The 23,822-nt window shown below is 46.7% G+C and overlaps 1 protein-coding gene across 6 annotated transcripts in view; it reads right to left on the reverse strand.

The window, feature by feature from the left end:
• The window catches only part of LOC147672943 (FYVE, RhoGEF and PH domain-containing protein 5-like), a 488,188-nt gene that overhangs the window by 438,102 nt on the left and 26,264 nt on the right, over positions 1-23,822 (reverse strand). For all 6 annotated transcript variants that reach the window (XR_015303474.1, XM_086947902.1, XM_086947904.1 and 3 more), the window contains exon 2: positions 2,556-5,499. Coding sequence is in view for 5 of the 6 variants with exons in the window: in XM_086947902.1 (XP_086804028.1) it covers positions 2,556-5,499 (2,944 nt within the window). In the remaining variant the exon portion in view is untranslated. The remainder of the gene's footprint in view (positions 1-2,555; positions 5,500-23,822) is intronic.

The raw sequence follows: 23,822 nt of genomic DNA on the forward strand, positions 1-23,822 counted from the left end.
TTATTTTACCTATATGTAACCATTACAATTTCACGATTTGAGGGTTTTATTAAAATAAAAAATAATCATTAAAGCTTAAAAATGAAATAAAACTTTAATTAACCACTCTGAGCCAGAAACATCCATGCTGTCTGTTTATGTAAAAACACACTTTCTGTATATATAGGTCGAGTCCGGTGGCTTAGTGGACAAGTTAATGTGTTTACTGAAGGGGTCTGTGTTTGACCTCATAGTCACAACTTCAATCCCTGTGGGTCCACTCAGCCTTTCATTCTTCTCAGGTCTCTACATGAGTACCATTGAGTTGAGTAACAATAAACATTTATTATTCAGAGCCCAGAGGCCCTTCAGGGTAAACGTGCACTTTACAAATACACATGTTATGTTATACACAAGTAGCATATGCTGGGCTTGTCCTGTATGGCCATATTTTACTTTTCTTAAGGGTTTCTGTTGTCAAATGGTCCAGTAGTTCAGGGTGTTTGATTCTGCAGAAGTGAATAAACTGCATTCAGGCACGCCTTGTTTACTAGCCACATTTATTTCCTTAGATTGTAGAGAAGACAAATATTTCTTCTTGACCACTGTTACATGATGACATTTATTAGTAATGCTGCTGAAACATGTACAAGCATTATGATATGCATGAAACAGAAATACATGGGTGTTAATGATGCTAAAAATAATACAAGAGTCATGGCATGACTGACATAACATACATGAGAGATAATAGTAATGATAGACACATACACAATGTTTTTGATGATGCTTTATACTTAAACAATTGTTTCCAGTACAAAATATAAACAAATAAAAGTATCTCACATGCACACCTCAAACATATACTCACACACATACCAACTCTATATTAATTGAGAGACATGTTTTCAAATGATTGCTCCTTTATTAAAGTGATTGATCTGAATCTGGCCATGTTATGTGTTAGCATTCATAAAAAACAATTTGGCTCATATGTCAGTAGCCCAAGTGAGCTACATTATCTTTTAAAGCACAGTGAAACAATTGTCATATGACCTTGCCTATAGGTAAATCTGTTGTTTATCTAGGGAATATCTTGTTACTGATCAGGTTCTGGGATGTTAATGGGGGGGCACATAAGTGGCATATTGGGTTCCTTCTCCTGTCAAGATTTTCTGCTGCCTTTGACACCATTAACCAACAGATCCTGTTGTAATGGCTGTTCATCGTGGTAACAGTTGCACCACCATTGCTTAACTTGTTCAGGTGTACACTGCTTGGAAAGTATACAGATGTGTCACAATAGAACCCTACACATCCAGAATAAAATATGATGCTACCTCGTGGTGTCCCACAGGTCTTGCTATTATTGCTTGTCTTTTTTAACATTTATCTGTTGTCATTATTTTCCCTGCTAGATGTGTGTATTGACACACATTCCTGTGCAAATGTACACCACAGAAATGACCACACCAAACTACATGTCAATGGTAAAACTCTAAATTAACCTTTTTTGGGCTTAAGATTTACCCTCTGATAGAATCATAGGGCCAGATTCACAGTACTAACTTGAGACAAAATCCTAAACTTACTACTTTTGGTATTCACAGAAGTTAGGATTTTGTCTTAAATTTGTCTTAAGACAGACTTAAGACAAACTTAAGACAAAATCCTAACTTAAGTCTGTCTTAAGACGAACTTAAGACAAAATCCTAACCTCTGTGAATACCATAAGTAGTAAGTTTAGGATTTTGTCTTAAGTTAGTTCTGTGAATCGGGCCCATAATCCCTGAAAGTGGAGAACACACTGTTCAAGCTAGACAACTGTCCCGAAGACCCCCAAAATATGGCTTTTAAATGCATTAATACATTGGTGCCAAAGTATCCTTCAAGTTCACATTTACCATTCATTCCATTGACCACACCATAAGCACTACTTATTGCTCCTGGAGGTGAAATCATAAAGTCAAGAAACAGAATGGAGAGGCAACTCTGTGCCCATGAGATCTTGAAACTCTACTTTCCTGTTCTTTCTGGTCTTGAAAAAGAATTTTAATACTCCACCTTTCTTCTCATCAATAGCTATAAAAGGATCATAACCTAGATTAGTCAGTCACCATTATTAATTATTAATATTAGCTAGTATTAGTTATTTCTATGTATGTTTGAGTATAAAACTTATAAAAGCAAATACGCACACTGACCTGCAGATGTGCGCGCACACACACCCACTCACACACACTTTCATCTACATCCCATTCAAATAGTACATAATGGCATTTAAAACAATCTTCAATAATTTCACATCTCTGCATTAGCCGAAATTACATCAGTACTTGAAAAAACATTACAGATGTGATACTTCAGTCCCATTGGGGGATTTATGCACAGCAATTAAAACGTAGTTAGTCATTTCCAACTTAAACATTGCTTATACTTTATCGTTCCAAAACAATTATAAGAGCACCTTCCTGAAGGAGAGACAGCAAATTCAACCTTAGTCTCTGTCTATAATATGTATGAGGTGTCACCTGTTTGGTCAATGCTAACAGGTTTTACATATGAGTTTACAGTACCTTTCAGCTTCCTGCTCAGATGTATGCTGTTTCATCTCAAATGTGGCGAAGCTGCTCATGTCCACGTAGCCATCATTCTCATTGGCCGAGGCCAAAGCCCTACTGGGGTCTTCAAAAAACTCTGTAAATGTTCCAGCCCGGTTTGGTCTCCTTGGAGGGATTTGTATGTTTTCATAATCGGAGTTCATGGCTGGAATGTTTTCATATTCAGATGTGTCGGCGTTGGGAAATGAAATTGACCGTGGCTTGGTCAGCGGCAAAGGCATGAAGGGCGGCCTCGACCGATCTTCAAAGGACTCCACTCTTGCCACGCTCCTGCTGAAGGACTTTGGAGTTCCTTTCCTCTTGCCATCCTTGTAGATGAGAACAGCTGAAGGAGAGTCACAAGCACGCATCTTCCCAGAATGCGGCTTCAGTTGAGGTGAGCTGCCGACACTCCGCCTGTCCATGTCCAACAGCCTTGAGGGCCCGTGGTAGCTTGATTCAGAAGAAGACCTGGAGGAGGACACATTGACGTCCACGTGGACCTTATTCTCTGCTTTCTTCCTGAATTTCAAAGTAAGGAATCGCTTGAATGAGGACTTTTTCTTCTTAAAATACTTGTCAGGTGATTCATTCTCTATCAAAAGTGAGGGAGAGCTTTTTGTGATTGGCTTTTTGGTGATACTGGCAAGTTCAAAAGGAGGTGGTATGTCGACTCCAGAGGAAGGCGTAGACACACCACTTGAAGAAAGATAAGTTCTGTGAGAAAAACTGCCCGATGAGGCAAGTACGCAAGGCAAGGAAATGTTGTCATCTTTCATTCTCATTATGCTGTTCTCAAACGAGCTCCCGTTACTATCCCTGTACAAAGAAACTGGGCTGTCTCTTCCTTCCACTGAGTAAGACCGGGGATATTGTGTAAAACGTCGAGGTTTGGTTGGTAATAACCGGTTGATGTCCATATGCCTCCCTTCAAAGTGTTGGCAATGATTGGAGATAATGTCCGGAATTGGTTCATGCATTATGTGTTGAGACTCAGCCTCTGGTCCTGTTTCCTCCGGAACAGTTTCGGGTACACATCCAGTTATCTTCCCAGAAAGGGATCTTGACCTAGTCACAATATTTTTGCGATCGACCGATAACAGGTTATTGTCATTTTCTACACCCAGATCTTCCTTCTGGATTTGGTCACACAGCATGCCATTTGGTGATGATCTGCTCTGTACCATTCTTTCCTTATGCAGGCTATGTTCACCTCTTGAGTGAGGGCTGTTTTCTAGCACATATGGGTTTTCTTCTTCATCATCTGTAAGTGATAAGGAGTCTCTAGAATTAGCTTTATGTTCATAATTGGTCACAGAATCACTATCATGCTGTTGCTCTTCCAGCTCCTTATCAGGGACTTCTATTTCATCATATGAATGCCCATCACAATGTTCATTACCTAGTTTGAGATCCTTAGTTGAACCCATAGCATCCCCAAACTGCTCTCGGTCCTCATATACCTCTTCCAGAATGCATTCTCTCACTCCATTCTGTTTAAGAGGAAACTTAATTTCTTCTTCAATGGCTGATTCAGGAACAGATGTTTCCTGACACGAGTAACCACTTTCCATTTGTAAAAACTCATCCAGGTATCCATGAGGGACATCAACAAGATCTTCATTGCATTCATTCTCATAGGGGATAATTTGACAGCTGTCATCTAAGCTGTCATCTTTCTCAACAGTGTCATCTTTCGAGACCACCCCTTCATCGTGCGCTGCCTCTGAGGATTCCTCCTCACTTTTTATCTCAATGGTTTCATAACCATCGTCCACGTTATCCTCTTGTTCTCTGTTCCTGTCAATTTCAGAATTAGAGGTTTTAGGATTTGCCATTTCCGGTGCAGCATTCACATCCTTGATCCAAGCATCATTTTGTGAATCATCAGAAAATATTTCTGTATGATGTGTAATGTCATCAGCAATTTCTAAGCCATCATCTGTTGCTTCATCATCTGGAGAATCGCTAGAACCTGAACATATCTCTGCTGTGTTATCATACAATAGATCACTTTCCTCTTCCTGTAGACAGTCTGAATTGGCATCACTGAGAGCATCATTAATAGCACAGACTTCAGGCACATCATGTGTCATGTGCTCCTCTGAAATTGGATTTGGATCTTCTACCTCATCATTTGTCTCTTGGAAATTTGCTGTTTCCTCATCTAATGGTATCAACTGAACAATATCATCATCACTGGTGTTCTTGTTAGTGTCCTCTTCAGAATTCAACACCAAGTGATTTTCAAGATTATGTTCATTGTTGTTTTTCACCAGATCCTGGTCAACATGAGCCTTCTCGGTGACAGATGACAAGCCATCCCGAGATTCATGATCACTGCTTTCAAAGTCTGCGGCTTTATCATCATTCTGTGATGGTGATTCTTCCACGTGTAGCTTTGATGAAAATAATTCACAGATATTTTCAGGGCTCCCTTGGACTTCAGTTTCAATTAACTCATCTAAAGCAACATCAATAGGTTCAACTGCATCCAAAGAGACATGTTCTTCCGCCGTCATCATTAAAGGAGTTTGTTCCTCTCCATCACTCACAACACTCTTATCGTCCTGCGTGTCATCAGCTTCTGGAGAATCTAGGATGCAGTGATCTGCAGATAATTCCAGACACTTACATTGATGGTCAGCATCTTCACATTCCTCAGCAGTAAGACAGGTGTCAAAGCAGATCATTTCTCCATTGGCACAGTTGTTCAGACTATTGTTGATATAGACACTGGATCTGCCCTCAGTTGCGAACAGAACTGGCTTGGGTGCAAGTGGTGGCTTGGGTCCCCTAGACATAAGGTTTGAATGTTGATGAAGAGTTTGTCTCAACACCAGAGAAGGATGTTTACATACAATGATTGGGTCAGCTTGATCAAGACTTGGTTTTGGTGCCAGTGGTGGCTTTGGGAAGTCTGAAAAATAAACACAACAATGCCCACAGATTAGATTAATTCATCAGACACACGTTAACTAGATTAGTAAGAAATCATTTGAAATTTTAACAGAATATTCTCCTAATTTTATCTGCATTAATACTCAATTTGTAAAGTAGATCATTCTAAATCTGAAATTCATTCCTTACTATATCTTGTAAATCTCAATATTGCAGCATGAAAAGAAGACACTCGGAAAATGGTTTATAGTGTTGATAACATTGTCTGGGAACTATACGGGTCGAGAAATCTGCAAATGGCAAAATTAGGGTGCATTAGGACTGGACATGGTGAGGTTGATTCTTTTTAAAAAATATATATTTATTAGCAATATGGTATGTCTGACAAATAGAGGAGTACAAAAGGGAGAGATTGAAAGTGTATTTTACACAAAGTTGATTATTAATAATCTGATATTTCCCTTCTTATAAGAAATGACAATCCAATACAGTAATAGAACAATGCTGTGGGGGTTGTAATCAAATTAGTGCTGCATTCTTTACTACAACTTGCAGAAAGAGCCACAATGCATAAGGTTAGATTTGGGACTTTTTGTCACACCAATCAAATTCACAGTGAAGAAGAGGCTTGCTGTAGGGGTGGGTGGAGCTTGCAGAGTTTTAGTCCACGGAATTCCACAGAGTTACATAAAAACTCAGCACCGGGAACTTGCTCCACACTGTAACATCAGCACGAACGGCACCACCCAGGGCACTAGAGTGCGCTGCTTCTTTCCGCCGCAGGAGTAGATTTTCTACTCAAGTGGCAGCTTTCTCAACACAAATGGTCATGAGTCATGACCTGTCGTGACCACCCGTGTTGAGAAAATCTCACCAGGAGGCGTTCTAGCGCTTAAAAATAGCACTCATGGATGAAAGTTCTCACTCACGCTCACCAATTCAACGTTGCCATGGTGCACGCGAGAAAAATGGCACCATGCAAAGATTGGCAGAGTTTTGTTGGAACTCCATGACACTGTCATTATGTGGAGTAGGCAAGATTCCGCGTCCTCTGCTGGCAGAGCAGAATTTTCTGTCCACCCCTACCTTGCTGGCACGCTTGCCTGTGGGTTGAAATAGTACTTGAAGTTAGCACTATTCCGAAAATATGTGAACTGTCCATGGTGCTTGACTGTGACTAAATCACCACCAGATACCTTCTTTATGAACAGAATGTTAGTCCTTTTCAAATGAACGTAACATAATAATACCAGTAAATATTAGCCAATGAAGGGCACTCATGTTACTGACTCACTTTTGCAGCTGTTGACATTTCTGTTTATATTTATCCCTTTTTATTTTTTCTCATCTTATCAGTATCTTACAGTAAATATTTTGTGGTAAGTCATTAAAAAAAATAAAGCCACAACCAGTATATGTCTACTTTTATTTAATTGATAAACATGCACTCACACTTAGATGACCGTCGTTTTTATAAAAAATCACCCATTTAAATATTACAAAACAGAAAATATTACCATTGTAATACAAATACGCTCACAGCTGTTTAGGCTTCTTTACAAACTATTCTTATTTTTCTAACTTCCCATGTTTTTAGAAGTGGCGGCTCCTCCGATAAGGCGGAGGAGCGTAGCCCTACCAAGAAGATCAAAAAGGTAAAAATAAAATGATAAGAGCTCATTGTTATTATCATTTTATTTTTACGTCCTTGCTCAGCTGGGATGGGGCGGGGCTGCTCCGCTCACAGAGCAGGAGAGGAGTGGTTTGCCCACTCCAAGTGTGCATGATGCTTTCTTTGGCTTTGCCCTCTCGGGCTGCTCAAACCATCATGTGCGCTTTGTATATTATCCATGCAGGCTGCATTACAGCCTGCGTGGAGAACATGCCCAACTTCCCATTCTCTGGTGAGCGCTGATCCACGACGCTCAGACCAATCACAACGCTGCCTTGCGGATTTGTGATTGGCTATCGGGAGGCTAGGAGCCAGGAGCTTCCTTCCCTGCGGGTGAAGAGGACCGAGAGAAGGAGGAGGTTACAGAGGCGGCAGACAAGTAAGCGTATTTTTATTTTCACTCAATTCCCCCGCGAGTCCCCTCCACACTGCCGTTAAATACCAGCCGCCACTTGTTGTTAGCTTGCAAAGTCTCTGGCCTCACCTCCATGGGGGACAGCCCCAAGAGTGATTAAAATGAAGAGAAACTTTCCATTTTTCTATATTTAAAAACTAATACGGATATGGAAACAGATTGTTTTCCTTCTACGTCTATGTGTAAAATTTGTAAAACTAGGAGCCTCATTTATATCACAGATGAGGATTATGCTGAATTTTAGAAAACTTACTACTTAACAGCTACTGTTAAGAGACTGCATGAGAGGCAAGAAATGTTTCAAACCACTACATGACTACAGCCTGCAAGCTCCGTGGAATTAATTCACTATCATAAAAGGATGTAGAGCACCAATCTCAATATGTTACCTTAGATTCATACAATGCAAATCAACCAATAACGCAAATGATCAGATTGTAAACAAGATTTATTATAACACAAAACATTAAGTTATTACAGAACTAATTTCACCAAAACCAGTTATAAATTCAAAACACCCATTGTACTGGAAGATATTAATATATATTTACATAATAGCTGGAATCTATCAAGGAGAATGGTTAAAATGCTGACAACAATCAGTGGCACAAATTTCATGAACTTTGGATACCTGAGATGTTGCGTGTTAAAGGGTGTTAATATGAACCACATCGGTGGCACACGTTTCTTGGACTTTGGATCCATTGGATAATGAGTGCTAAAAGGTGTTATTGTGAACCACATCAGAGGCACACATTTCATGGACTTTGGATCCATAGGATGTTGAGTAGTGAAAGACGTTATTATGAACCACATCAATGGCACACATTTCATGGACCATGCATCCATGAGATGTTGAGTGCTAAAAGGTGTTATTATAAACCACATCAGTGGCACACATTTCTTGGACTTTGGATCCATTGGATGTTGAGTGCCAAAAAGTGTTATCATGAACCACATCAGTGGCACACGTTTCATGGACTTTGGATCCATAGGATGTTGAGTGGTGAAAGACGTTATTATGAACCATATCAATGGCACACATTTCATGGACCTTGGATCCATGAGATGTTGAGTGCTAAAAGGTGTTATTATGAACCACATCAGTCGCACACATTTCATGGACTTTGGATCCATGAGATGTTGAGTGCTAAAAGGTGTTATTATGAACCACATCAGTGGCACACATTTATTGGACTTTAGACCCATGGGATGTTGAGTGGTGAAAGACGTTATTATGAAGCAAATCAATGGCATACATTTGATGAACTTTGGATCCATAAGATGTTGCATGTTAAATGGTGTTATTATGAACCACATCGGTGCACATATTTCATGGACTTTGGATCCATGAGATGTTGAGTGCTAAAAAGTGTTATTATGAAGCACATCAGTGGTACACATTTCATGGACTTTGGATCCATGGGATGTTGAGTGGTGAAAGACCTTATTATGAACCACATGAAGGGCACACATTTCATGGACTTTAGATCCACGAGATGTTGTGTGCTAAAAGGTGTTATTATGAATCACACCAGTGGCCCACATTTCATAGACTTTGGATCCATTGAATTTTGAGTGCTAAAAGGTGTTATGAACCACATCAGTGGCACACATTTCATAGACTTTGGATCCATTGGATGTCGAGTGCTAAAAGGTGTTATAAACCACTTCAGTGGCACACATTTATTGGACTTTAGATCCATGGGATGTTGAGTGGTGCAAGACGTTATTATGAACCAAATCAGTGGCATACATTTGATGAACTTTGGATCCATGAGATGTTGAGTGCTAAAATGTGTTATTATGAACCACATCAGTGGCACACATTTCAAGGACTTTGGATCCATGAGATGTTGAGTGCTAAAAGGTGTTATAATGAACGACATTAGTGGCACACATTACAAGGACTTTGGATCCATGAGATGCTGAGCGCGAAAAGATGGTATCTTGAACCACATTAATGGCACACATTTTATGGACTTTGTATCAATGGGATGTTGAGTGCTAAAAGATGTTATTATGAACCAAATCAGTGACACTGATTTTATGGACTTTGTATCCATGAGGTATGGAAAGGATATGGCCTAATGGCTAGAGTGGTTTACCTCAAAGCTGGGGAACCTGGTTCGAGTCTTGACAGGGACGCTCAAAATCCTGTGTTGTGGGCAAATCACTTAATCTCCCTGTGCCTAACAAAATGAATGTATCCATCTGTAACACAATTGGTGCTCGTGTAAAGTGGCTCTGATACCTTTGGGTTCAGTTAGCGCTATATAAAACACCCCCCCAAAAAATGTGTAGTGCTCAAAGGTGTTATTATGAACCAAATCAGTGGCACACATTTCATGGACTCTAGGTCCATGAGCGATTAGGTGGAACTCTTGGGATTCAAGTCCCTAATAGTTGGGTTTCAAACAGATCTCTGCAGCTGATGCATTGTTGATACCTCCATTGCAATATATTACTAGCAGTCACCAATAATGTCAAGTACTATAGGCAGCAGCCTTTATACTACTCAACAGACACGTGTAAAATGGAAGGAGGATTCCCTCTACGACTGTGGTCAGATGAGAAAAACAATTGAAAGTCCTGACTTTCTGAGTGTTTTGAAAGAATTTTATATCATTTGCCTAAGAAAATCTAAAATTCTGCCCTGTTTGTCATCAGATGTTTCAAATTGTTTTGAGTTTAAATTGAACTAAAATACATTAAAGACACCACATGTTGGAAGCCAAACTATGACCATGCTGACAGAATGGATGGAATTTAACAAAAATGTACAATGGATTATTTTCAACATGCACGAGCCATGTCAACTTTCATCAAGCATCCTCTAAAGTAATGATTCTTGGATTTAGAGCTAGGGAATACATTATCAGGAACCTCACTGAATCTGTTAAAGTAAACTTCTTTTGCTCCTCTCTCCATTTCTGGGGCCCTGAAGTTCTGTATGTGGATGCAAGGCTCCAACAGGGCAAGGTGCTGCATGAGATGGGCAACCAGGTGGCTCTTAATGTGTAGAAGAAGAAAAATGGGCACAGGAATGCAGGATTGTGAGAAGAGTTGGAGCATACGAGGCAACAGGGGGTGGTACAAATACAGGCTTGCAAACTATATGTGAGTCTCATGCCTTAAGGCACACCCTAACTTATTTGTTGTAATACCTACACCTTGGTGCACCCTCTCTATCATTGAATGGGGTCTTATGCAATGGAGCACATTCTCACTGGGTGTGAGTTTCACCTCCAGGTGCTCAATGTCACTCATTAGGTGTGAGTCTCACATCTTGAAGCGGAGACTGACTCGCTGATTGTGATTCACCCTTCCTAGACCGTAGTCTTACTCACTCTTTGTTTACGTTGAATCAGTTCCAAAATGTGGGACATGTTCTCGCTCATTGGGTGTGAGTGGTGTGAGTTTGAAGCATTGGTGCACAATCTTTCCAATTTGGCGTGAATCTTACACTTTGGTGAACAGTCTCTGAATATTTTGTCTAGTTTTTGCCTTGATGTACAATGACCCCCTCCAGGTGACCTGGTACTGGGTAAGTGGGTACTCACGATTGCTAGCCTCAGCTACCCTATTGCACTATACAGCAGACAGGATATCCGTCACGTTTGTGACAGAGTAACTCGTCTCCCAAACTCCAAATCAGGCCAAATGTGTCTAAGGGATAAAGAAGTGTACATACACCTAGGTCATTGTAAATGTAAATGTAAATGTAAATGTATTTGAGCTTATATAGCGCACAGCTACCCACAAAGGGTTTCACGGCGCTTGCTTAGGGAACCCGTCCTGGTATTCCCCTGTGAGATAACCCCGGCAGGGTATCCACAAGGTGAAAGCCAGGCATCCCGCCGCGAGGGCCGTTGTGGAGATTAAGCAAGCTATTGCCCAGAGTCGCAGAGTGTGAACCCGTGAGTCGAGAAGGCACCGGAGCGAGAATTATCGAGTCCGTGGAATTTTTGAGCCCAAGACCCGCCGAGGCCGGGAATTGAACCCTGGTCCAGGGCCGATCTCAGCTTCCGGGTCTGCCACCTCTAACCCCTGAGCCACACTTCTCCACTTCTCTCATTGTGTAGCCATGAAAGACATGTCAGGCATAATAAATGTTTCATCTTGAAGTTCGATCCATGGGTGATCTCTCTGAGATGTCATGCGAGTTCCTCATCCACCGTCTTGACATCTTTGCGTTTGCTCTGAAGTTACCAGGCGTCTATAATGACCTCATGATGTATGACAGCTAATCATTTTCTTGATTGAATGACTGAAGACAATACCAATAATCCTAGGCTCGACCTTCAAGAAGGTATTGGGAGCGATGACGTGGGCTACTCATGCTCTGCTTTAAACCTTTTAGATGAACATGGAAAAAAGTTACTGAAGAGCGTTTGACCTTGAAATTGCGTGGTTCTTTTTTTTGATCATGTGATGCTGTGGGGAGCAACAAACAAGCAACAAGATGGATAGGTGTGTGTGCAGGTTGGTGGACCAAATGACTTCAATAGCTGCTTGCTGTGAGACACTTCAGTTCTGGGGGCTTCCTCCCACCATTACGAGGTTGGAGTCAGGACTCATTTTGGCGTCTCCATCAACTATGCTATTGAAAGTAAAGATACAAAGCCCCCTATACAGAGCCATTTTCTTCTGTAAACATGCAGGTGTGGATAGGAAGAGCTCCTTTTAATGTTACACCTGTCAGGCATCCACAAAACGATATCTAGTAAACCTCTGAAATGTGTTGCCCTGGACTTCTGTGTATGGGACTGTACTGATGTATGCACTGTGGTCACTGCCTTGAATAATATTTGCTGATTAACTGGCAGCCAATGCAAAATTCAGAGGGTGGGGGTGTTACCTCATCTTAGGTTTTGGCCACTTATGAGCTTGGCTACAGTATCCTGAAATAGCTGTGGCCTGTATGAAAGTTTGCTGCAGGTGTTGCCTGTTCTTGATAGTACAAGGGCCTCGCTCCCTCCACCTTTTTGGAAAAATGAAGCGTGTTTGTCAGGCTGAGCTCAGGTCGGCCTGACAGACACTCTTCATGTTCAGGTCAGGCAGCCAATTGCGGGACATGCGCTAAATGCGCAGGCTCCTGGAAGACTCATAACCACCCCTAAACCCTAAAATATCCTTACCAATCTATGCCCCTATCCGCCTCTAAACCCTAAAATACCTTTACCAACCCTATATACCCACCCCACATCCCTAATAACACCCTTACAACCTATATCCTTAACCACCCCTAAAATCCTAAAAATACTCTTTCCACCCAAAACCCTTACCCACCCCTAAACCCTAAAAACACCCTTACAACCCAAACCCCTTACCCATCCCTAAACCATAAAAATACCCTTATAACCGAATACCCTTACACAGCCCTAAACCCTAAAAACTCCCTTACGACCCAAAACACATACCCACCCCTAAACCCTAAAATAAGCTTACAACCCAATACCTAACGCAGCCCATTGCCCTAAAAACAGCCTTCCTAACCAGAATTCTCCAAAACAGTGGTCATCATTCATTCCCATCCAGGAAGCAGAGATAGTCAATCTAATCTCCAACGTCAAGCCCTCAACCCACGCCCTGGACCAGCTACCACCTCACCTGGCCAAAGACCTGAAGCTAGTCCTACCGTCAATATGGTGCAAGATCATCAACAACTCATTGAGCTCTGGAATCGTACCAGACTGCCTCAAGGTAGGGCAAGTCACACCACTATTAAAGAAACCGGGGCTAGATACTGAAGATCTGAACAATTTCAGACCTGTCTCAAACCTTCCTTTTTTGTCCAAAATCAGGGAAAGATGTGTACTCCCACAGCTAACCCAACACCTAGAGAACATCAAACTACTAGATCCCCACCAATCGAGCTTCAGAAAGGGATGCAGCACTGAAACAGCAATTCTCAATGTCATAGACGACCTACTCAAGTCACTCGATTTGGATCAATGCTGCCTTCTCATCCTCCTAGACTTATCGGCTGCATTCGATACAGTAAACCACAACCTGCTCTTAAGAGTTCTTCAAGAAAGGGTTGGTCTACAAGAGACGGTCCTTCACTGGTTCTCTTCCTTTCGTCACAACCGTTCACAAAGAATACAAATCAAAAGCTTTGAATCCGACCTCCACCCTGTCGTCAGAGGTGTTCCACAAGGGTCTGCACTCTCCTCCCAGCTCTTCAACATATACATTGAACCCCTCACTTCTCTACTCAGAAAATCCAACATCCCCTTTCATCTACATGCTGATGACACGCAGCTATATCTGGAAACCACCTCAGTTGATGACATCCAGAGACTAAACAACACGCTCAAGGAGGTCCAATAATGGCTCACAACCAATCACTTGAAACTGAACCAAGAAAAAACAGAAATACTACTCATTTCCAACAAAGATGATAACCCACAAATCGAAGAATGGCTCAAAGCCATTGATGCCGTCAATGGTAATCTCTCCTTGGCAGACTCAGTGAAATCTCTAGGGATCACCCTAGACCCTAAACTGGACATGAAGAAACACATCGCAAGATGCGCCAAAAGGCCTTTCTTAACTTAAAATTACTATACAAAATAAAACCCTTCCTCCCGCCTAAGGACCTCCAACAAGCCACCCAAGCACTGGTCCTCTCCAGAATAGACTACGGGATCGCTACCTTGACGGGGACAGCAAAAACCCACCTTGCCCCCTTGAAGACTACACTAAATGCAGCAGCAAGAATAGTCACCGGAACCAAGAAGTTCGAGCACATTTCTCCAGCCCTCAGAGAACTCAGATGGCTCCCAGTGGAGTTACGAGCCAGCTTTAGAACAGCCCTTCATACAGGTAAACCAGAATATCTGGCTGCCAAGCTCAAAAGGGCAGGCCAGTCCAGAAACCTCAGGAGCTCCAGCTCTCTACTGCTCATCCCGCCGAAAACTCGCAAGTACAGAACCACAGCCACATCGTTTGCTAGTAACGCACCTAAAATCTGGAACTCCATCCCACCCCACATCAGAACAATCCCCTCGTTTCCAAAATTCAAGAGCCTACTCAAAGCCCTCTTCCTCGACCGCCCTCGAGGGAACTGACAGACCTTGGTTAGGCGCCCAACCGACACTCCATCTTTACTAATACCCGAGACTGACAACATGGTGGCATCTCAAGAAATCCTTCTGTGTATAATCATTTTGATTACCGATTACATATGGTTGACTATGTAGTTCAAGAAATCCTTTTGTGTACTAACTTTTTGACTATTAGATTATCAGTTCCTACGTTATGTTATGTTATGTTATTTAGTGATTTATATAGCGCACGGCTACTCAGGCAGAGTGTCCCGGCGCTGTACAGATCTGTAAGAAGAGACAAAGCAGAGACTGATCACACTAAAGGCTGAAAAGCCAGGTCTTAAGGCTTTTCCTAAAGGACAGGAGATTGTCCGCTTTCCTCAGTGAGAGGGGGAGCTTATTCCGGAGCTGCGGAGCACAGGCTCTGTAAGAACGACCTCCAATGCGCGAGTGCTTTATACCTCTGACACAGTTCAAGAAGTCCTTCTATGTATAAACTTTTCGATTACCGATTATGGCTGGATGAACCTGTGGCCATATGCCAGCCCCTCGCCGGCCCTAACCCCCATGTTCCCCCAATCTCATGTATCACGTCTGTTCATTATTGTATATGCTGTGAAGCGCTCTGATACCTTTTGGTCCAGCTAGCGCTATACAAAACTACTAAAATAAAAAAATACCCTTACTCGTAATACCGACGGAAGGATCATTCTAACAAGTGAATCCGCTGCAATTTAAATAAAATTGGATAGGAAATATCTCGGTGTCCCACTGCCAGCCCTGCTCATCGTCCAATGCTAAAATCCTCTAGAGTCTAGACCATAATTCCAAATGCTTCTGACATCACCAGCGCGCGGAGGCACAGCATACCTCTAACGGGCTTGTGTATCTCTGTCTCTGTAACCTGTGGGCCAACGATTTGAGTACTAGCAAAACAGCACATTGGAGGGATGCTCCTACACAACTGATTTGTCGTGTAAACAATGGGTCACATGTTTGAATTATCGTAAGATAGCTCAGTGGGTTAATGCTCCAATCGAACAGGTAACCGTGTGGCCTATGGGTAGAAGTCTGTTTTGCAGTGGAAAGGCGTAATTTTGTCAGTTTGACCATTGGAGTGATTGGTGCTAAAACATTAGTTAAAAGGTGTTAATTAAATCTCAATTGCAAGTTTGAATCACAATTTCACAATACGATTGCTCAGTGGGTTACAGTACAAGCAGAGCAGGTTGGCGTTTACCCTCAGATCCATACACTTTAATTCTGACAAGATCGACTCTGCATTCCAGACTAATCCTGGTAAGAAAAATGGCCTTAAATATTTTAGCGCCAAGAAACAAGTAAGTGCATGGCAAGTGCTAGACCCCCACCATTCTTATGCGCTCCGTGAGGCCTCTCGGCGTGGTCCCGGCAGTGGACGCGCAATCTGGCACGTCCCTAGGACCCCTGCATCCCGGCTCCATCCTGCTCCCACCCCTTCTCTCAGTGGCAGGAAGCAAACAACGCCGTCGCTTCTGGAGACGGATGGACCTGCCTTGTCCCGTTCCTGACTCGCCCCAGATCCGGAGCGCTGTGGGCGCTGCCGCGCGCTCACATGCGGCCCCAGCCTTGACTCTTCGCAGAAATCCACTCACAGAGATGGATGCTTTGGGGTTGAGAGGCAGGAACTGGGCCTTTTTGTTTGAAAAATGAGCAGAAACCTTGAAGGCAGGCTATGTCGCCAGCCAGCCAGGCATCTCCGCTACTGGCTGCTCACACTGTTTACCCTTGCTGTTTCACTATTATAGCTCCTCTGGCTACTGGTGTTTGTAGAGCGCTGCATCTCAGGGCATTGGTGTTAGAAAACTCGGTGGCAATATCCTTATGTTAAGTGTGACAAATGGGAAACACCTACAAGAGGAGTCTGAAAAGAATTCCAGCCAGCTGACACATTTTAATTTAAGACTCGGTAAGATTTGCGGCACAACCTGGGTAAAGTTGTAGACTGCTGAGGGTCCCCAGGAGCTGGTATGTAGAGAAGTGGACATGCGCAATGGGCCTAAAGGGCTTTAATCTTCTGCATTTCGGTGAAGTGAAACTGTGGAATGGTAAAATGTCTTGTCATGGGCCAATTCAAGCCCTTAGCTCACCACCCTTTGGTCACCAGGCTTAGTTTATCCCCCCTAGCTCACCACCCTTTGGTCACCAGGCTTAGTTTATCCCCGCTAGCTCACCACCCTTTGGTCACCAGGCTTAGTTTATCCCCCCTAGCTCACCACCCTTGAATCACCAGGCTTAGTTTATCCCCGAGCTCACTACCCTTAGGTCACCAGGCTTAGTTTATCCCCCCTAGCTCACCACCCTTGGATCACCAGGCTTAGTTTATCCCCCGAGCTCACTACCCTTAGGTCACCAGGCTTAGTTTATCCCCCCTAGCTCACCACCCTTGGGCACCAGGCTTAGTTTATTACCCTTAGCTCGCCACCCTTGGATCACCAGGCTTAGTTTATCCCACCTAGCTCACCACCCTTAGGTCACCAGGCTTAGTTTATCCCCCCTAGCTCACCACCCTTTGGTCACCAGGCTTAGTTTATCCCCCCGAGCTCACTACCCTTAGGTCACCAGGCTTAGTTTATCCCCCCTAGCTCACCACCCTTGTGCACCAGGCTTAGTTTATTACCCCTAGCTCGCCATCCCTGGACACTAGGCTTAGTTTATCCCTCCAAGCTGACCATCCTTAGGTCACCAAGCTTAGTTTATCCCCCCTAGCTCACCACCCTTAGGGCACCAGGCTTGGTTTATCCCCCCTAGCTCACCACCCTTAGAGAACCAGGCTTAGTTTATCCCCCCTAGCTCACCACCCTTAGGGCAACAGGCGCAGTTTAGCCCCCTATCTCACCACCCTTAGGGCACCAGGCTTAGTTTGTCCCCCCTAGCTCACCACCCTTAGGGCACCAGGCTCAGTTTATCACCCCTAGCTCACCACCCTTAGGGCACCAGGCTTAGTTTACACCCCATCCCCCAGCTCACCACCCTTAGGGCACCAGGCTTAGTTTATCCCCCCTAGCTCACCACCCTTAGGTCATCAGGCTTAGTTTATCCCCCCTAGCTCACCCCCTTAGGGCACTAGGCTTAGTTTATCCCCCCCAGATCACTACCCTTAGGTCACCAGGCTTGGTTTACCCCCCTCCCCCACCCCTAGCTCACCAACCTTAGGTCACCAGGCTTAGTTTACCCCCCTAGCTCCCCACCCTTAGTGCACCAGGCTTAGTTTGTCACCCATAGTTCACCACCCTTAAATGCCTGCCCCTAGCCCCTCCCTTAGCTCTTTTCTCACTGCCTTAGCTCACTGCCCTTGGCTCTTTCCTCACTGCCTATACTCATCGCCCAAAGCTGGCTCTACTCTCCCTTCTCTCAGCTCACTGCTCTCGGCATTTTGCTCACTGCCTTAGCTCACCACCCCTAGGCCTAGGCTCCCTACCCTTAGCTCACTGACCTTAACTCTTTGCCCATTGCCTTTAGCTCACCACCCTCAGTTCACCAACCATAGCTCCTCTACTCTCCTTGCCCTTAGCTCACCAGGCTTAATTGATCCTCCCTAGTTCACCACCCTAATTTGCCTGCCCCTCCCTTAGCTCAAAGTCGTTTGCCCTTAGCTCACTACCCTTAGCTCTTTTCTCACTGCCTTTGCTCACCGCCCATAGCTCTACTCTCCCTCTCAGCTCACCTCACTGCCCTTAGCTCTTTGTCGACTGCCTTAGCTCGACACCCTTAGCTCACTGCCCTTAGCTCTCTGCTCGTTGACGTTAGCTCACCACCCTCAGCACACTAACCATAGGTCTACTCTCCCTGCCCTTAGCTTATTGCCTTTAGCTCACCAGGCTTAGTTCACCCCCCCAGCTCACCACCCCTGGGGCACCAGCCTTAGTTTACCCTCCCCCCAGCTCACCACCCTCAGGGCACCAGGCTTAGTTTATCCCCCCTAGCTCACCACCCTTAGGGCACCAGGCTTAGTTGATCACCCCAAGTTCACCACCCTTAGTTGTCTGCCCCTAGCCCCTCCCTTCGCTCAAAGTCGTTTGCCCTTAGCTCACTGCCCTTAGCTCTTTCCTCACTGCCTTTACTCACCGCCCACAGTTAGCTCTGCTCTCCCTCTTCTTAGCTCACTGCCCTTAGCTCTTTGCTCACTGCCTTTACTCACCGCCCACAGTTAGCTCTGCTCTCCCTCCTCTTAGCTCACTGCCCTTAGCTCTTTGCTCACTGCCTTTACTCACCGCCCACAGTTAGCTCTGCTCTCCCTCCTCTTAGCTCACTGCCCTTTGCTCTTTGCTCACTGCCTTTACTCACCACCCATAGCTATATCTACTCTCCCTGCTCTCAGCTCACTGCTCTTAGCTCTTTGCTCACTGCCTTAGCTCACTGCCCTTGGCTCTTTCCTCACTGCCTATACTCATCGCCCAAAGCTGGCTCTACTCTCCCTCCTCTCAGCTCACTCCCCTTAGCTCTTTGCTCACTGCCTTAGCTCACTGCCCTTGGCTCTTTCCTCACTGCCTATACTCATCGCCCAAAGCTGGCTCTACTCTCCCTCCTCTCAGCTCACTGCCTTTAGCTCTCTGTCCACTGCCTTAGCTCGACACCCTTAGCTCACACCCATTGCCCTAAGGTACCTGTCCTTAGCTCACTGACCGTAGCTCTTTGCCTTTAGCTCACCGTCCTCAGGTCGCTGACAATAGCTCTACTTTTCCTGCCCTTAGCTGACTGCCCTTTGCTCCTTGCTAACTGTGCTTAGTGGATGACACCACCCTTACCTCACCACCCACAGCCCTCCCCTCCCTCCCCTGAGCTCACTGTCCGTAGCTCTACGCCCTATGCCCTTAGCCCTGACCTCATTTAACATTATCTCAGCACAGTTGGCTGATAGGTCACTCACTCTCCTTAGCTCACCACCCTAAGCTCTTAGGTCACTCACTCCCCTTAGCTCACTATCTTTAGGTCTTAGCTTACTGCCCTTAGCTCACAAACCAAGCTCCTAGCTCACTATGTTCAGGTCCTGCTAACACAACACCCTGGTCCCACCACTCGTACCTAGCTGTCCTTACCTCACTACCCTGTCTCCAGGATAACAACCCGATGTCCTCAGCTCACTGCCCTAAGCTCACTACCGATAGTTCTTAGCTCACTGCCTTTCACCTACAACTCTTAGCTCATAGTTTACTTCCCAGCTCGGTTAGCTACTACAACAAAACACCCCTAGCTTACCACATTTAGTTCACTGCCTTTACATCACTAGACCATGGCCCCTTAGCTCACAGCCCTATGGTTCTAAGCTCTCTCAACTTACACTGCCTGTCGCGCTTGGCTCACTGCCTGTTGGACAGGCCACGTGAGGGGCTTGCCTCCTCCCCGCATGACAGGGCCCGAGCCCCGGTCCTCCAAATGTTACCCACAGAAGCAACCCGCAACCCGTCTTAGGCGGGACTCCTGCCCCCGGACATCTCTGTGTCATGTGGTCGAATCCCTTCCAGCTCCCTCGGCCGGCCCGGCCGCCATCTTGGACACTGCACCACGAGGCCGCGTGGCCTCAGATCGACCCTAACCCTGGGCCTGGCCAGGCCCCGACATCCCGGCACCACCATCCACCCAAGAGGTGAACGGCCCACTTGGCAGGTCAAGGGGAGAAAGAAGTGTCGATGGCTCTCCCCCGCCAGGTGCCGATCGCACCCAGCTCCCCCCGGGCGCTGGCTCCACCCCCCTGCTGGGTGTCTGGACTCCCTCATCCCGGACCTTCCGACCTCCAAGTGCGAGGGTCCGGACATCAAAGGGCTCCAGACCTATAACTGGGGCAGCTCCAGAGCAGGAAGGCAGTTGTATCCTGGAGTCGAGAGACAGTGCGACAAACTCATCCTTGACGGACTACTGGCGCTGCCGTAGTCCTACCTTGCGAACGATTGTTCTGCCTGCTGGCGCTGCCGCAACCTTCTGAATCCTTCAACCTCGTCGGGACCTGTTGGCATTGCCGCGGACCGTTGTAACTACCATCTTCACCGGGACCTGCTGGCACCGCCGCGGACCGTCGTCACCTTCGATCATCTCGGGACCTGCTGGCTCCGCCGCGGCCCGATCATCTAGAACACCGAGCTCGAGGATTGTGAGCTATCCATCGTATCATCACCTCTACCAGATTGGTAACGAGACTGTCCCGCTACCCCCTTCCCATCCAAGAGACTAAACTCGAGGGGACCCCTGAGTCCAGACCTCCTTGTACCATTCTATCGTACTTAAAGATTGCATATAAAGAACGTTAAGCCTTATCTTTGTGTGGTGCCCATCTGTGGGGGGGAAGTTACTCGTCTGTACGATCGCTGGAGACAGCTCTCCCCGGAGACCTCTCCCCTTGTCCTCGGCCGACCCTCCCGGTCCGTCTAACATTGGTGGCCAGCGGCGCGATCCGAATCAACGCGTAATCGTACAGAGAGTAGCTCACCCCACGACGAAACCACAATGACAACCAAAGAAAGCGGATCCACCGAGAAATTCCAGATGGAGAAATTGGAAGAATACAGCCATCGTGAGCTGAAACAATTCTGCATTGAATTAGGCATTGCTACCACCGGTCTGAGTACTAAAGACGATTTCAAACACGCCATTGAGTCGTGGGCAGAAACCGGGGCTGCCAGACCCCCGGACCAAAATGTTGCAGCATCAGAGAGGAACACCACGGCTCCTGAGGAGCGAAGAACGGGTCTCTCGCAGGAAGAGATCCAAGAGAGAGAAAAAAACAGACTTCATGAGTTAGAAATGGCCCGGCTCAAAATGGAAGGTGAACTCAAATTAGCCGAACAAAAACTGAACCTAGAACATCTGCGGCTCCGAGAAGAACGGGAAGAAAAACAGAGACAGAGAGAACTCGAAGAAAAGAGACTAGCGTATGACCACGAGCGCAAACTAGCAGAAATAGACTTACGGAAGCAGAACAAAGAACTGGGGGTGCCCGAGCAACCTCGCACCCCAGGAGCGACAGAAAAGAAAGTACACATCCCCAAGGATGTCGTTCGAGAGTATTTCCGAGATGACGACATACAACAGTGGTTCAAGGCCTACGAGATCGCCATGACCTCCCACCGGATCGATCGAAGTGACTGGGGAGCCGGTCTATGGGGGAGGTTCGTCAATGAAGGCCGCGATGCCCTGTTACAGCTCCCGGACCATCTGATGACCTCCTATGACCACATGAAGGCTGCCCTCCTCACCCGATATGGGCTCACACCCGAAATGTACCGCCAGCGGTTCCGAGACTGCACCCGGATCCCGGGTACAACTTGGGTGGAATATGTAAACTATTTCAGCCGAGCCTTCGAGGGGTGGATCAAGGGAAGCCATGTAACAACATACGAGCAACTTTTTAATCTCATGGTGTGGGAACACCTCTCTAACAACTGCTTCGTCGAGCTCAGGCAGCACCTCCTCGACAGTAAATTGACGGACCCACGGCAGCTCGCCGCCGAGGCTGACCGGTGGGAGATCACCCGAGTAGGCCGGAGCGGGCCGCACGAACAGCACCGGAACAACCAAGGTCAGCACCGTCCCCGAGGAGGAGGAGGAGGCCAGGGACGAGGAAGAGACACCGCCCCGGCCGCCCCCGCTGCCAACACACCGCCCCCGGCCAACCGGGGCAACCCCCCAGTGCGCCCGGGGTACCGAGCCAATGTCACGTGTCACCGATGCCAGCGAGTCGGCCACTACGCAAGTGACCCAAACTGTCCACAGTACCAGACTCCGAGACCCCGCCAGGTAGCTGCCGCCGCCCTGGGGGGAGAACAGATCTCCGAAGAACAGGAGGAATGCGAGCAAGAACAACAAGAATGGGAACCGGCCGCCATGGTTCTAGCGTGCCCAGGGGGGAGAGACATGGTCCCGCGGGCTCCCCTACCCGCCAACACCAGAAAATATAGTCAGTGGGTGAACATTAATGGGCGCAGGGCCGAAGCCCTACGTGACACAGGAGCCAGTGTGACGGCCGTCCGCTGTCACCTGGTGACACCAGAACAGATCCTGCCGAACATTCTCTGCCCCGTCCGTTCAGCCGACAATTCGGAGAGTCTCTGTCGGATGGCCTGCGTCCCCTTCGAATGGGGAGGAGTCTCCGGCATGCTGAAGGTGACGGTCCGAGATGATGCCCCCGTGGACTGTCTCCTGGGGAATGATCTTGAGAGTTCCCCGTGGGCCGCCGTAGAGAGAAGAGAGCACCTGGGGATGTTGGGCCTCCCGGACTGGGCGTGCGTAACCACCCGGGCCATGGCGGCCCGTACCATCCCCCGACCCGAAGAACCCGAATGGCCAGCACCTCCTCCCCCGGTCGCTCCAGTAGAAGACACCGACCCGACCGATCCCCCAGGGCCAACTCCCGAAGGGCTTGCTCAACCCCAGGACCTTCCCAGCCTGGCTCAGTGGCGACAGGAAGGGGGGCCCACCCAGGAACAGTTCCGTCAAGAGCAGAAGACCTGTCCCTCCCTCGAGGGACTCCGCCAGCAAGCCCTCGCCCAGAGCGCAGGGGACACCTCCGGAGCCCATTGGATCTATTGGGACAACGACCTGTTGTACAGTGAACAGAGAATCGCGGAGTTAGGGGCCAGTCGAGTACTAGTGGTGCCCCTCCGCTTTAGAGACTTCTTGCTAAACTTGGCCCATGATGTCCCCCTGGCTGGACACCTGGGTCAAGACAAAACCTACAGTCGCCTGGTGACCCACTTTTTCTGGCCCAAGATGAGAAACGACGTCCTTAACCACTGCCGTTCCTGCCCCACGTGCCAGGCCAGCGGGAAGAGCGGCCGCAAACTTAAAGCACCTCTGCAACCCTTCCCAGTTGTCACCACCCCGTTCGAGAGGGTGGGAATAGACATTGTGGGGCCCCTGGACCCCCGTACAGCACAAGGACATCGGTTCATCCTGGTACTGGTGGACCACGCCACCCGCTACCCTGAGGCTGTTCCCCTGCGAACTGTGACAGCCCCGGTGGTCGGCCGGGCCTTGATGGGGATCTTCTCCCGGGTGGGCTTCCCCCGAGAAGTCGTCAGCGACCGAGGCACAAACTTTATTTCAAAATATATGAAGTCCCTCTGGCAACAGTGCGGGGTCACCTACCGATTCACGACCCCCTATCACCCTCAAGGAAACGGACTAGTTGAGCGGTTCAACCGCACGCTCAAAGGGATGATTGGGGG

The sequence above is a fragment of the Lissotriton vulgaris genome (assembly GCF_964263255.1).
Source record: "Lissotriton vulgaris chromosome 9 unlocalized genomic scaffold, aLisVul1.2 SUPER_9_unloc_2, whole genome shotgun sequence".
Lineage (NCBI taxonomy): Eukaryota > Metazoa > Chordata > Amphibia > Caudata > Salamandridae > Lissotriton > Lissotriton vulgaris.